The 15,845-nt window shown below is 38.8% G+C and overlaps 1 protein-coding gene across 1 annotated transcript in view; it reads right to left on the bottom strand.

The window, feature by feature from the left end:
* UBR2 (ubiquitin protein ligase E3 component n-recognin 2) overlaps positions 1-15,845 on the bottom strand; it is a 689,885-nt gene that overhangs the window by 65,488 nt on the left and 608,552 nt on the right. The window contains 6 exon segments of the mRNA XM_053712365.1: positions 810-866; positions 1,548-1,656; positions 11,452-11,579; positions 12,444-12,534; positions 13,137-13,272; positions 13,482-13,546. Coding sequence (XP_053568340.1) covers positions 810-866; positions 1,548-1,656; positions 11,452-11,579; positions 12,444-12,534; positions 13,137-13,272; positions 13,482-13,546 — 586 coding nt within the window.

Below are 15,845 nucleotides of genomic sequence, written 5' to 3'. Positions count from 1 at the left end.
AAATAAACACCATATAAAATATCACCAATATTGCAGATCGCTTTTTATAAAGGGGAACGTTTACCATCACTTTAAGAAGGCAATATATTTAAGAGTTGATATAAAGTAAAATATAATATACATACATCTGTAGACATTAACATAGGCCAATTATAAGAGGAGTCAGTCGTTTACTTGGCTACCTGCTGTAAATGTTCAAACCTCAGGGTTAAAGGCTGTAATCTTAGCACAACCATTTCATTATTCAGGGTATTTGCTGGGTACATTTAAGTACTTTTCAGATTGCTAATGATAGCAGCTGCTAACTACTGGTTAAAGTGATATTCTGTTAAAATAAAAAGCTGGATTTCATTACAGCATTTTACTTTATAACAAAGTTCCTTCTTTCACTATGTATTTAATCCATATATGGCTAGTGACTGAAACATATCAAAGTATGCCTGCTTGTAATTGGCTCGCCCAGTTGTATCATCATTTGAAGTGGCAGAAGAGCAGCTTTGACTATAAAGAAATATGTTTTGATAGAAAATGCTCTAACAAACCAGAACATTTTATATTTGCACAAAAATGTGAGACCTCTACAGGATAAGCACAGCCCTTATAGAAGGTAAATTATCAATTATGTCTGCATTACTTTCTGTGTAATAAAGCTAAAATCAAATATCAGTATGTACATATTAAAAGAAAAACTGACTATAAAGCTTAGAATAATATAGGTTATTGTAATAATCAATGTACCAACTGCAAACAGAGAAATGAATATGTGAAAATCAATACGTAGAATAAGATATAAGAGTATACATTTTTACCTGATGGATATCCGCTCACCATCCAAAAACCTCTTCACCACTTTGTGTTTACACCAGCTTTAAAAATAAATACAATTTAGCACTGACATATAAAATAATTCTCCCAAATAAATAAAAGAAAAGCATTCACATAACAGAAATTCATCGCTATTTCACACAAACATACTGATCAAAACTGAAATGTGCATGAGTGCTTTACAGTTAGGAAAAAAACAAACATTTTTTTTTAAACATACTTATATTATCAAAAATGATGATCTTAAAAGTTATCAGCAGCATACGCATATAAGCTATCTGTGTCTATTTCACCCTCAGAGCAAGTGGTGGTGTATTTATTGCCAGCAATAACTTCATTTGAATCACAGCTGAGACACAGATTCCATTTACTGAAGTTTTTATTTTAAACTTGCTTTTTAACCTTGAAAAACATAAATGTCTACTGTTTAAATCTCATATTTTAGTTGTCATAAAGTAAAGCTGTCAAAGTCAGACCACTTACAATTTTAACTTACCATATTTTCTCCTTTTACTCAACATATACCTATACATTTATTTCTTCCTTGGCTTCTGCAAATTGTATTTCTGAGAACTTGGGGGCCTAAGGTTTACTTAAAATTTGTCAAATTGCTTGACTGAGCATATCACACATTTTAAGTACAAATTATTTTTCAGAACAAGGTTTTCATATTAAAAATAATAATATATTGCTGAATAAAATAGTTACACATCATAGATTACCTATTTAGTAAAGCAGTCATCACTGTCGATTTCTCTTGGAACAGAGAGAATAGGTTGGATGGCAAAGCAAGATAGCTACACAAGTGATCAAACTGACTCATGCCAGTAACTAGAAAGAAAAACAAAATGCCACATTAAACCCTCTACAAAATATAGTGTAGAAAAGTTGCAGTGCTGTTTAAAAATACACAGAAAACTTGGTCGTTATGAAGAAATCCTGTGGGTAGAAAATATTAGTTACAAATGTTTTACTTTTATTCCCATGTTGACTAGGTAAGAACAATTAGTATAGAAACTGCAAAATATATATTCTGAGTGAGTACATATGAAGCAGGAGACAATAACTCAACAATGCTGAATTACGCCACCACTAGGAGAAACTCCGAAAAGTATTAAACCGGCAAACCCTTTATACACCCACCCACCCACTTACCTTTAGATTTTGTTTAGCAAAAGGGAGAAGATGAGAGAAAATAATGTAAAGCTAGACTGATAGAAGAGCTCTAAACTCAGAAGGATGAATGTTCAGGAGCGCACACTCAGGAAAAAAGGCGGTCAGATTAAAACAGCATGAGTGCGTGTGAAAATGACCTGCACAAAGGCAAAAAAGGTTGGCAAAGCAACTGGCTTGGATGTACTTAACAAGGCGTAAATGACCACTGAGGAGCAGCCTATACATGATAGAATTCTCTGATCCCAATGAGAGATGGAAATACTCAGTTGTACAGGTTTGGAATAGGAAACCCTGTGATCATACATAAGTGTTTGACAATTCCTACCTGTAAAACTGTGCCTGGTGCATTTGTGAGGCCAGTAGTTTAAAAGATTAAAAGGACAGTCTACTTGATTTTTTTTTTTATTGCTTAAAAAGATAGATAACACCTTTATTACCCATTTCCCAGCTTTACACAACCAACATTGTTGTATTAAAATACTTTATGACCTTTCAATCTGTTTCTAAGTCCCTGCAGGCCGCCTCTTATCTCAGTGCATTTTTTAAGCAGACAGTGCTAGTTCACGTATGCCATATCGATAACATTGTGCTCAAACTGGCTAAAATGCAAGTCTGTAAATAGTGCAAATTTCCCAATCAGTGTTACCACACCGGGATCCTAGGATGCACACAGTCCCAGTCTGTAAATAGCACTGAGAAAAAGGTGGCAGTCTGCAGAGACTTAGATACCAGGTAATCACAGAGGTAAAAAGAATACTAATATAACAGTGTTGGAAATGGGTAATAAAGTGATTATCTATCTTTTTAAACAATAAAAACTCTTTAAGGTTGCTTTTTTTTTAAAAAAAGCTTCAGTTAATAGACAGCTAAATTACATAACTCCAACTCTCCTGGTTTCTGATCCCGGCAGTATCACTCTGCACAGGGGTGCACTCTGCTTAGCCACACCACACGGCCTAGGTAGTGTCTAATTTCAATCCTGCAGATGGACCTGGTCCATTGTAAACATGTTGAATTTTTAGAATGATGCATGTGCTTAGACACAAAACATCTTTGTCCAGTTATTTTCCCAGTGGGAGCCAATAATCTACCACACGCTCTTCTTTGATGCAGTTCCATTCTGTTCACGCTAAATTTTTGCATTAATTATAGAAAATTCTGTGGAATAGAAAATACTTAAGTCTGAGACTGAAAATTCTAGAGTGATGGAATGAGCAATTGATTGTCCTCAGGCAATGACATACATGTAATTCACATGGGGTTAAGGAGGACATCCAAAAGACCTGTCATTTGGACAGTTGGGTGTGCAAATGAATGGACACTGCCACTTGAGCAACACAAAAGAAGTAAAAACTTAAACTTGCATATACAAGCAGTGGCGTATTTAGGTTGTGTGCTGCCCTAGACACTCAACATTTTTTGCTGCCCCCCAATGCCCCCTTCCAAAGTTGTAGGCCTTTTTTGGCCATAATATTTTTTGGCCAGGGAGTAAAGTGAATATTTTTATGTCATTTCCATAATAAAATGTTCACAGACACATACACACGGTCGCCCGCACACCCACACATCCATCTATTGCTGCAACATATATAAAAAAGCTTATAAATAGAATTTTAGAGCACGGACTACGTCTAAATTGTGTAACAAACGTTCCTTCTTTGAAACTGGATTCGGACATAAAGAAGGTACAACTATCTCCTGGTTAATATTTTTGTTAGAAACAACCTTTGGAAGAAAACCAGGCTTAGTACGTAAAACAACCTTATCTGCATGGAACACCAGATAGGGTGGAGAACACTGCAGAGCAGATAACTCAGAAACTTTTCTAGCAGAAGAAATAGCAACCAAAAACAAAACTTTCCAAGATAACAACTTAATATCTATGGAATGTAGAGGTTCAAACGGAACCCCTTGAAGAACTGAAAGAACTAGATTTAAACTCCAGGGAGGAGTCAAAGGTCTGTAAACAGGCTTGATCCTAACCAGAGCCTGAACAAATGCTTGAACATCTGGCACAGCTGCCAGTCGTTTGTGTAATAAGACAGATAAAGCAGAAATCTGTCCTTTTAGAGAACTCGCTGATAATCCTTTATCCAAACCCTCTTGTAGAAAGGAAAGGATCTTAGGGATTTTGATCTTATTCCATAAGAATCCCTTGGATTCACACCAGCAGATATATCTTTTCCATATTTTATGGTAAATTTTTCTAGTTACCGGTTTTCTGGCTTGAACTAGAGTATCTATCACAGAATCTGAAAACCCACGCTTTGATAGAATCAAGCGTTCAATTTCCAAGCCGTCAGCTGGAGGGAGACCAGATTTGGATGTTCGAATGGACCCTGTACAAGAAGATCCTGTCTCAAAGGTAGCTTCCATGGTGGAACCGATGACATATTCACCAGGTCTGCATACCAAGTGGCCACGCAGGAGCTATCAAGATCACCGAGGCCCTCTCCTGCTTGATCCTGGCTACCAGCCAGGGAATGAGAGGAAACGGTGGAAACACATAGGCTAGGTTGAAGGTCCAAGGCGCTACTAGTGCATCCACTAGAGTCGCCTTGGGATCCCTGGATCTGGACCCGTAGCAAGGAACCTTGAAGTTCTGACGAGACGCCATCAGATCCATATCTGGAATGCCCCATAATTGAGTCAACTGGGCAAAGATCTCCGGGTGGAGTTCCCACTCCCCCGGATGGAATGTCTGACGACTCAGATAATCCGCCTCCCAGTTTTCCACACCTGGGATGTGGATCGCAGATAGGTGGCAGGAGTGATCCTCCGCCCATTTTATTATTTTGGTCACTTCTTTCATCGCCAGGGAACTCCTTGTTCCCCCCTGATGATTGATATAAGCAACAGTCGTCATGTTGTCTGATTGGAATCTTATGAATCTGGCCTTTGCTAGTTGAGGCCAAGCCCTGAGAGCATTGAATATCGCTCTCAGTTCCAGAATGTTTATCGGGAGAAGAGACTCTTCCCGAGACCATAGTGCCTGAGCTTTCAGGGATTCCCAGACCGCGCCCCAGCCCACTAGACTGGCGTCGGTCGTGACGATGACCCACTCTGGTCTGCGGAAGCTCATTCCCTGGGACAGGTGGTCCAGGGTTAGCCACCAACGGAGTGAGTCTCTGGTCTTCTGATCTACTTGAATCACTGGAGACAAGTCTGTATAGTCCCCATTCCACTGTTTCAGCATGCACAGTTGTAATGGTCTTAGATGAATTTGCGCAAAAGGAACTATGTCCATTGCTGCAACCATCAACCCTACTACTTCCATGCACTGAGCTACGGAAGGACGAGGAATAGAATGAAGAACTTGACAAGTGTTTAGAAGTTTTGACTTTCTGACTTCTGTCAGGAAAATCCTCATTTCTAAAGAATCTATTATTGTTCCCAAGAAGGGAACTCTTGTCGACGGAGACAGGGAACTTTTTTCTATGTTCACCTTCCATCCGTGAGATCTGAGAAAGGCCAGAACGATGTCTGTGTGAGCCTTTGCTTTTGAAAGAGACGACGCTTGTATTAGAATGTCGTCCAAGTACGGTACTACTGCAATGCCCCTTGGTCTTAGAACAGCTAGAAGGGATCCGAGTACCTTTGTGAAAATCCTTGGAGCAGTGGCTAACCCGAATGGGAGGGCCACAAACTGGTAATGTTTGTCCAGAAAGGCGAACCTTAGGAACTGATGATGTTCTTTGTGGATAGGAATATGTAGATACGCATCCTTTAGATCCACGGTAGTCATAAATTGACCTTCCTGGATTGTGGGTAGAATCGTTCGAATGGTTTCCATTTTGAACGATGGTACTCTGAGAAATTTGTTTAGGATCTTTAAATCCAGAATTGGTCTGAAAGTTCCCTCTTTTTTGGGAACTACAAACAGATTTGAGTAAAATCCCATTCCTTGTTCCGTCGTTGGAACTGGGTGTATCACTCCCATCTTTAACAGGTCTTCTACACAATGTAAGAATGCCTGTCTCTTTATTTGGTTTGAGGATAAGTGAGACATGTGGAACCTTCCCCTTGGGGGTAGTTCCTTGAATTCCAGAAGATAACCCTGAGAAACTATTTCTAGTGTCCAGGGATCCTGAACATCTCTTGCCCAAGCCTGAGCAAAGAGAGAGAGTCTGCCCCCTACTAGATCCGGTCCAGGATCGGGGGCTACTCCTTCATGCTGTTTTGTTAGCAGCAGCAGGCTTCTTGGCCTGATTACCCTTGTTCCAGCCTTGCATCGGTTTCCAGGCTGGTTTGGTTTGAGAAGCATTACCCTCTTGTTTAGAGGATGCAGAGTTAGAGGCCGGTCCGTTCCTGAAATTGCGAAAGGAACGAAAATTAGACTTATTCTTGGCTTTGAAAGGCCTATCTTGTGGGAGGGCGTGGCCCTTTCCCCCAGTGATGTCTGAAATAATCTCTTTCAATTCTGGCCCAAAGAGAGTCTTACCCTTGAAGGGGATATTAAGCAATTTTGTCTTGGAAGATACATCCGCTGACCAAGACTTTAGCCAAAGCGCTCTGCGCGCCACAATTGCAAACCCTGAATTTTTCGCCGCTAATCTAGCTAGTTGCAAAGCGGCATCTAAAATAAAAGAATTAGCCAACTTGAGTGCGTGAACTCTGTCCATAACCTCCTCATACGTAGTCTCTCTACTGAGCGACTTTTCTAGTTCCTCGAACCAGAACCACGCTGCTGTAGTGACAGGAACAATGCACGAAATGGGTTGCAGGAGGTAACCTTGCTGTACAAAAATCTTTTTAAGCAAACCCTCCAATTTTTTATCCATAGGATCTTTGAAAGCACAATTATCCTCGATAGGAATAGTAGTGCGCTTGTTTAAAGTAGAAACTGCCCCCTCGACCTTAGGAACTGTCTGCCATAAGTCCTTTCTGGGGTCGACCATAGGAAATAATTTCTTAAATATAGGAGGGGGGGACAAAAGGTATGCCAGGCTTCTCCCACTCCTTATTCACTATATCCGCCACCCGCTTGGGTATAGGAAAAGCGTCAGGGTGCACCGGAACCTCTAGGAACTTGTCCATCTTGCATAATTTTTCTGGAATGACCAGGTTGTCACAATCATCCAGAGTAGATAACACCTCCTTAAGCAGTGCGCGGAGATGCTCTAATTTAAATTTAAATGTCACAACATCAGGTTCTGCCCGTTGAGAAATTTTACCTGAATCTGAAATTTCCCCATCCGACAAAACCTCCCTCATGACCCCTTCAGATTGGTGTGAGGGTATGACAGAGCAATTATCATCAGCGCCCTCCTGCTCTACAGTGTTTAAAACAGAGCAATCACGCTTTCTCTGATATGCAGGCATTTTGGATAAAATATTTGTTATGGAGTTATCCATTACTGCCGTTAATTGTTGCATAGTAATAAGCATTGGCGCGCTAGAAGTACTAGGGGCCTCCTGCGTGGGCAAAACTGGTGTAGACACAGAAGGAGATGATGTAGAACTATGTCTACTCCCTTCATCTGATGAATCATCTTGGGCAACTTTACTATCTGTGGCAATACTGTCCTTACTTTGTTTGGACGCTATGGCACAATTATCACACAATTTTGAAGGGGGACACACATTGATCTTCAAACATATAGAACATAGCTTATCTGAAGGTGCAGACATGTTAAAGGGACACTGTACCTAAAAATTTTCTTTGTGATTCAGATAGAGCATGCAATTTTAAGCAACTTTCTAATTTACTCCTATTATCAAATGTTCATTATTCTCTTGGTATCTTTATTTGAAATGCAAGAATGTAAGTTTAGATGCTGGCCCATTTTTGGTGAACAACCTAGGTTGTCCTTGCTGATTGGTGGATAAATTCATCCACCAATCAAAAACTGCTGCCCAGAGTGCTGAACGAAGAAAAAAGCTTAGATGCCTTCTTTTTCATATAAAGATAGCAAGAGAAGTAAGAAAAATTGATAATAGCAGTAAATTAGAAAGTTGCTTAAAATTGCATGCTCTATCTGAATCACAAAAGAAAATTTTTGGGTACAGTGTCCCTTTAAACAGGCTTAAACTTGTCAAGAAAGTACAAAAAACCGTTTAAAATAAAACCGTTACTGTCTCTTTAAATTTTAAACAGTGCACACTTTATTACTGAATATGTGAAAAAGTATGAAGGAATTGTTCAAAATTTACTAATTTTCACCACAGTGTCTTAAAGCATTCAAAGTATTGCACACCAATTTTCAGAGCTTTAACCCTTAAAATAAAGAAACCGGAGCCGGTTACAGTTTTAACCCCTCTACAGTCCCAGCTACAGCCTTTGCTGCGACTTTACCAAACCCAGGGGGGAATACGATACCAAATGAAGCCTTCTAGGAACTTTTCCAACTACTTTCAGATCCTCACACATGCATCTGCATGTCTTGCTCTCAAAAGTAACTGCGCAGTAATGGCGCGAAAATGAGGCTCAGCCTACAACTGGGAAGGCCCTTCCTGACTGGAAAGGTGTCTAACACAGTGCCTGACGTTAAAAAACATTCCCCAAGCTTATAAGTGTGAATTACAAGCATAAACATGTATAAAATGCCCAAATAAAGCAATCGATTTTGCCCATAAAAGTGTCTACCAGTTTTATAGCCCATATTAAGCCCTTTATGCTGTTTGAGACTAAGAAAATGGCTTACCGGTCTCCATGAGGGGAAATGTCAGCCTTCCAGCATTACACAGTCTTGTTAGAAATATGGCTAGTCATACCTTAAGCAGAAAAAGTCTGCTAACTGTTTCCCCCAACTGAAGTTACTTCATCTCAACAGTCCTATGTGGAAACAGCAAACGATTTTAGTTACTGTCTGCTAAAATCATCTTCCTCTCACAAACAGAACTCTTCATCTTTTTCTGTTTCAGAGTAAATAGTACATACCAGCACTATTTTAAAATAACAAACTCTTGATAGTAGAATAAAAAACTACAACTAAACACCACATACTCTTAACCATCTCCGTGGAGATGTTGCCTGTGCAACGGCAAAGAGAATGACTGGGGTGGGCGGAGCCTAGGAGGGACTATATGGACAGCTTTGCTGGGACTCTTTGCCATTTCCTGTTGGGGAAGAGATATTCCCACAAGTAAGGATGACGCCGTGGACCGGACACACCAATGTTGGAGAAAATCACAGATTTATTGAAAAAATACTTCCCCCAAGCACAATACTAAGTGCTGAAAGCCAACAGAACTAAAGGCAATAAGCTAGCTAAATAAAAGAAAGCTTCTGAGTTACCTCTAAACTGATGGGCACTCTCTTATTTTACTCCCCTAGAATGTAAGCTCCTTGTGCAAAATATCTCATTATATACCTATATAATACTTCTAAAATAACTATAAGCTTCTTAGAAATATAGCCAGGAAAAAAGTGCTGCCCCCTCCTAATATACTGCCCTAGGCAAGTGCCTGGTTTGCCTAGGCCAAGATACGCCTCTGTATACAAGTGATTAGACTTTGCAGTACTTTTCTTAAGTTTATTCTGCCCTGCTGTGCAGAACTAGGGTCTGCATGTGAGCCTTCCATCTAATGGGTAAGCAACATTTATTTGAATTATCTGTGGGCTCCTGTGCTGTCATACTATACAGGAATGTAGTCTTGGGAGCTTTGATTACGCGAAGTTGTGAGTAGGGCAGTACACAAGCTCTGATGTGGAAATTTTTTTTTTTTGTAGAGTTGAATGAGATGTGTAGAACCATTGTTAATAAAGGCTGTAAAAACACTTGTTGCATGATAAGAAATGTTGGAGAAAATCTCTGAAAATCACAAAACATGGGCCCCTCTGGTAGCCAGAACACAGAAGAATGGCCTGTGCTTTTATTACCTTAAACAGTTATGGAAGGCTTAAAGGTGAGAAGATAGAAAGGTAGAATGACACCCAGAAGAAATGTAAAGGGATTGTAAATCCTAGTGTTTGTGAAACGTTAGGATTTACCATTGGAACAAATGAAGGGGACTTTCAGTCATGAAGTATAAAATACTTCATACTGAAAGTTCCTTTATTGGTTTGAAGTGTTCGCCGCACTGAGCTGCTCAGGCAGCCCACTGCAGAACGCTATTATGCTGAGAGGTGACGTTTCCATCTCTTAGCCAATAGCCAACCGGGCTATCCGGCTTGGTGCCAGCTGGAACGCATGGTTATTTGCTAAGAGGTGGAAATGTCACCATGGGCTGCCATGAGGAGCTCAGTGTGGCGAACGCTGCAAGCAAATAAGGGAAGGTTGAACATGAAGTATTTTATTTGTTCCACTGGTAAATCCTAGCATTTCACAAACGCTAGGATTTACTATCACTTTAAGAAGCTGTATGTGTTAATACATCCTAGCTATATTTTTGGCCCAAACAGCACAGGAAGGGCATGGAGACGAATATTGCATAATGTATTCACTCTACAAGCCAGAGTGAGGTACACCATGTTTGGAGTATAAATATAAGAAAACATCTGTAGCATAAAGCATGGTAGAACTTTTGTATCTCACATAAATGTAACAGAAAACAGTCATAGAAGTGCATTTGAGAGCAAATAATTAATCCAGCACAGAACATACATGAGGCTTCCTAGTATAACATTTAATATATGTGTGACCTCCTTCTGGTGAGACTTATAATTAACCCAAGGTAATGAATTACCTCCTGCTTCACATGGTATCACTAGAAATATGAGAGAAATCATTAACAGACTTAAAGGGACAGTATAGTCAAAATTAAAATTTCAGGATTCAGATAGGGCATGCAATTTTAAACAACTTTCTCATTTACTTTCACATAAAATTTGCTTTGTTCTCTTGATATCCTTTGCTGAAAGCTAAACCTAGATAAGCTCAAACTTGTTTCTAAACTGTTAAAAACCACCTCTTATCTCAGTGCATTCCCAGACAGTGCTAGTTCACCTGTTGCATATAGATAACATTGTGCTCAATTATTTAAGAGTCAGCACAGACTGGCTAAAATGCAAGTCTTTAAAAAGAACTGAGATAAGGGGTCAGTCTGCAGAGGCTTAGATACAAGGTAATCACACAGGCAAAAAGTATATTAATATAAATAACCATGTTGGCTATGCAAAACTGGGGCAAGGGTAATAAAGGGATTATCTATATTTTTAAACAAAATAAATTCTGAAGCAGAATGTCCCTTTAAATAAAGGGATACAGGTTACAGCTTAATCAAACAGCTCAAAGATGCTGATAAAAGGCATGTCCAATGCAATCATAAACTTAAGAATTTTATATAATTGAAAACAGACATTTAAGAGCTCTGAGCTAAGCAAGGCAAATATAGACATTACCAGACAAAAATCCCTTACAGAATCTTGTGTAAAACAATTTAATATTCACATGATAATATAAATGTAAGGAATGTTTGCTTTGTATTAAACAGAGTGTGAATAATGGTTGTAAGAAATTTAGATGAGATTGATAACAGCTAGGAAACTGGAAAAGTCAAGACACTCACCGGGGAAATCGGAGGGTGCTGGAACACCATTTAAATAATGGAAAAACAAAGCAGAGCTCCTCAAAAAGGGGAGAATAGAAGACCTGACTGATCTGCTCAGATGCCAACCTGATAATTCTTTCATTGTGCTTTGAAAGAGAAAAGGAATTATAATTAGTTAGTATGACAAAAAGATGCAATGGTAGCACATAAAGCATGTAAAGAGCACACATTCTACAACATATTTACAATGGAATTACTACAAAATCAACATAACCTCTTTACACTGCAAGCACCAACCTCTCCCATGCCATCTACCTAACATACAAAAATGCCTTTATATTCTATATCACTTGTCAATGAAAACTAAAAGCTGAAACTGCTAAACTTATACATATTCTGTGTTTATTATTTATTGGATGAGCGATGCAATAAGATACTTTTTAATCTTAAAGAACTATACCTTTTGGTGTAGGTAACTAAACATGAGTGGTGTCTCAACATTTTCTTAAACTGATGAACAGGTATGTCCAAAATTTAGACCAGGATCTACCTGCAGATCTCTGTGTGCTTAGAGCGATTTCCAAATTGTCCCCAAATTTAGGTAATGCAGTGCACAATATGCACAGGTTTAGATCGGTTTCTTTTTAGCAAACATTACATACAAATAGATCCAGTCTCTCTAAAGTCTGGTCTCCCCTAGTGTATATAATCTTTCTTTCAAAGTGAAAGGAAAAGCAGAATTCATCGCAGTCACAAAAACAAGAACTACAGACAGCAGACAATTTTTGGGGTGATGGGGAAACCAACTTATATAATATCACTAGATGATTGAAGAAAAAATTAGAGGGACAAATATTCAAGCATCTATTGTATTACTGTGAACAGACATTCTATATATTGAATGCGTCTATAAAAATCTTTCCGTATATATAACTAGAAGCACAATTTAAAAGTAATCAGTGTTTTCGTTCCAGAATTATGAAATTTATGTTTAAGTGATTATTTCCCACCTCCCTGTTTGTTGGCAGATGGTTTTATACAAAGAGACTGCTGCAAGCTCCTCTTCTGCATCTGTAAATTCTTGGTCCATGGCATTTTCTTCTAAGAATGAAAACAATTATTATTAAAAGGAAGTTGTTACCATATAGGTTGTCACAATTTGCTTACGTTCTAATGATTGTTTCCCACTGCCCTTTTAAAATTTACATAATGAACTTTAAAGGGATACAAATTTTTTTACTTTCATGATTCAGATAAAGCATGCAATTTCCAACTTCAACTTCCAATTTACTTTTATGATCTAATTTACTTTATTCTCTTGGTATCCTTTGTTGAAAAGCATACATAGGTAGGTTCAGGAGCAGCAATACACTACTGGGGTGCTAGTTGCTGATTTGTGGCTGCATGTCTATGCCTCTTTTCATTGGCTCACTCAATGTGCTTTGCTAGTTTCCAGTAGTGCATTGCTGCTCCTTTAACAAAGGATAGTAGGGGAACAAAGTAAATTTAATAATAGAAGTAAATAAGAAAGTTGCTTAAAATTGTATGTTCTATCTGAATCATGAACTAATGTTTTTTAGGGAGTTTCATGTCCCTTTAACACTTCTTTATTTACAGAAAACTGAATTTGTGAAATAGCATTAACATTTATTAATCAGCAAGTTTTTATCTCTCCCAGACACAGTAACCTTATAAGTCTGTACCTGTAGATGAAGTAAGTATTATCTGGACAACGTGTGCCATCGTTACAAGGCGGAAAAGGTGAAGGTCGCCAGTAGCTAGGCTGTTCCCTGAAAAGTCTTGACACTGCAGTGCTGGGAAAGCGAGCACCAAGCTGACCTGCAAATAAACCAAATTCATGAACATTTGATCACTAATTAGAGCTGGCACTACAGGGTTAATCTTCAGGTTTATTGGCTCTCTTAAAACGCTGTTACTGGTTAATGAATATTTGTGCGTTTCAGATTTGGCAATCTTTACTATGTAGCATTAGTCAACAATAATGGAAAAGGCATATTATTCAATTAAGCATTTGTGTTATTACTCACCAATAAATGAAACATGTCAATATCAAGTATACAAGGCGTATTTCCACCATCTTCAGATACAAGAGCTGTTGTAAAATAACAAAATGTGTAAAGCGACAATTCAACTCTGTATGTGCCCTCTCTCTTTTCTAAAAAAATACTAATACATTTTTTTTAATGTTTCTTTTACAGTTCTGAACTTTTTCTTTATTAAACTGCAAGTAGACAAACCAGAAAACAAACGGCCAGATTACGAGTTTTGCGGTAAAAGGGGTGCGGTACTAACTTGCACGTTATTGTCACCGCTCACTTACCTACAGCGCTGGTATTACAGGTTTTTATAAACCCGGCATTAAAAGGCAAGAAGTGAGCGTAGAGCAAACTTGTGCTCCATACCGCACTCCAATACCAGCGGTGAGCTGGTTGTACGTGCTCGTGCATGATTTCCCCATAGACATCAATGGGGAGAGCCGGCTGGAAAAAAGCCTAACACCTGCAATAAAGCAGCGCAAAGCTCAGTAACGCAGCCCCATTGATTCCTATGGGGAAACAAAATTTATGTTTACACCCGAGTCTAAACACCCCTAATCTGCCGCCCCCAACATTCCCGACATCTACATTATATTTATTAACCCCTAATCTGCCGCTCCAGACATCGCCGACACCTACATTATATTTTTAACCCCTAATCTGCCGCCCCCAATGTCGCCGCAACCTACCTACACTTATTAACCCCTAATCTGCCGCCCCCAACATCGCCGCCACTATAAGAAACATATTAACCCCTAAACCGCCGTATTCCCGCCTCGCAAACACTAGTTAAATATTATTAACCCCTAATCTGCCGTCCCCAAAGTCGCCACCACTATATTACATTTATTAATCCCTAAACCTAAGTCTAAACCTAACACCCCCTAACTTAAATATAATTAAAATAAATCTAAATAAAACCTACAATAACTAAATAATTCATATTTAAAACTAAATACTTACCCGTAAAATAAACCCTAAACTAGCTACGATATAACTAATAGTTACATTGTATCTATCTTAGGTTTTATTTTTATTTCACCGGCAAGTTTATATTTATTTTAACTAGGTAGAATAGTTACTAAATAGTTATTAACTATTTAATAACTACCTAGCTAAAATAAATACAAATTTACCTGTAAAATAAAACCTAACCTAAGTTACACTAACACACTAACACCACACTACAATTAAATTACCTAAATTAAATACAATTACATAAATTACAACCCCCCCCCCCACTAAATTACACAAAATAAAAAACAAATTACAAGATATTTAAACTAATTGCAACTAAACTAATAGCCCTATAAAAAAAACAACAAAAAAAAAAAACCCTAGCTCAAACTAAACTACCAATAGCCCATAAAAGGGCCTTTTGCGGGCATTGCCCCAAAGAAATCAGCTATTGTACCTGAAAAAAAAATACAAATAACCCCCCCAACAGTAAAACCTACCACCCACACAACCAACCCCCCAAATAAAACCCTAACTAAAAAAACCTAAGCTCCCCATTGCCCTGAAAAGGGCATTTGTATGGGTATTGCCCTTAAAAGGGCCTATAGCTCTATTGCGGCCCAAACCCTAACCTAAAAATAAAACCCACCCAATAAAGCCTTAAAAAAACCCTAACACTAACCCCTGAAGATCCACTTACAGTTTTGAAGAGCCAACATCCATCCTCAGCGAAGCCGGGAGAAGTCCTCAACGAAGCCAGGAGAAGTCTTCAACAAAGCCGGGAGAAATGGTCCTCCAGACGGGCAGAAGTCTTCATCCAGATGGCATCTTCTATCTTTATCCATCTGGCGCGGAGCGGCTCCATCTTCAAGACATCCGGCGCGGAGCATCCTCTTCCAACGAAGTCTTCTTTCCGAATGAATGTTTCTTTAAGTGACGTCATCCAAGATGGTGTCCCTTAGATTCCGATTGGCTGACAGAATTCTTCCAACGAACTCTTCTTCCCGAATGAATGTTTCTTTAAGTGACGTCATCCAAGATGGCGTCCCTTAGATTCCGATTGGCTGATAGAATTCTATCAGCCAATCGGAATTAAGGTTGAAAAAATCCAATTGGTTGATGCAATCAGCCAATAGGATTGAGCTCGCATTCTATTGGCTGATTGGAACAGCCAATAGAATGCTAGCTCAATCCTATTGGCTGATTGGCCTAAAAAAAAAAAGCTTGTAATACCGGCACTATGGAAGTCCCATTGAAAATAGACTATACGCAAATTGCGTAAGTTGATTTGCGGTAAGGCCAAAAAAGTGTGCGGGACAGCTGTACCTACAAGATTCGTAATAGCAGCGTCATGAGCCTTAACACTGCTTTTTTACTCAGAACTTTTTTTTTATGCAG

Source organism: Bombina bombina, chromosome 4 (genome assembly GCF_027579735.1).
Source record: "Bombina bombina isolate aBomBom1 chromosome 4, aBomBom1.pri, whole genome shotgun sequence".
Lineage (NCBI taxonomy): Eukaryota > Metazoa > Chordata > Amphibia > Anura > Bombinatoridae > Bombina > Bombina bombina.
Note: the sequence above shows the minus strand (reverse complement) of the source record. Positions and strands in the feature narration are given on the sequence as shown.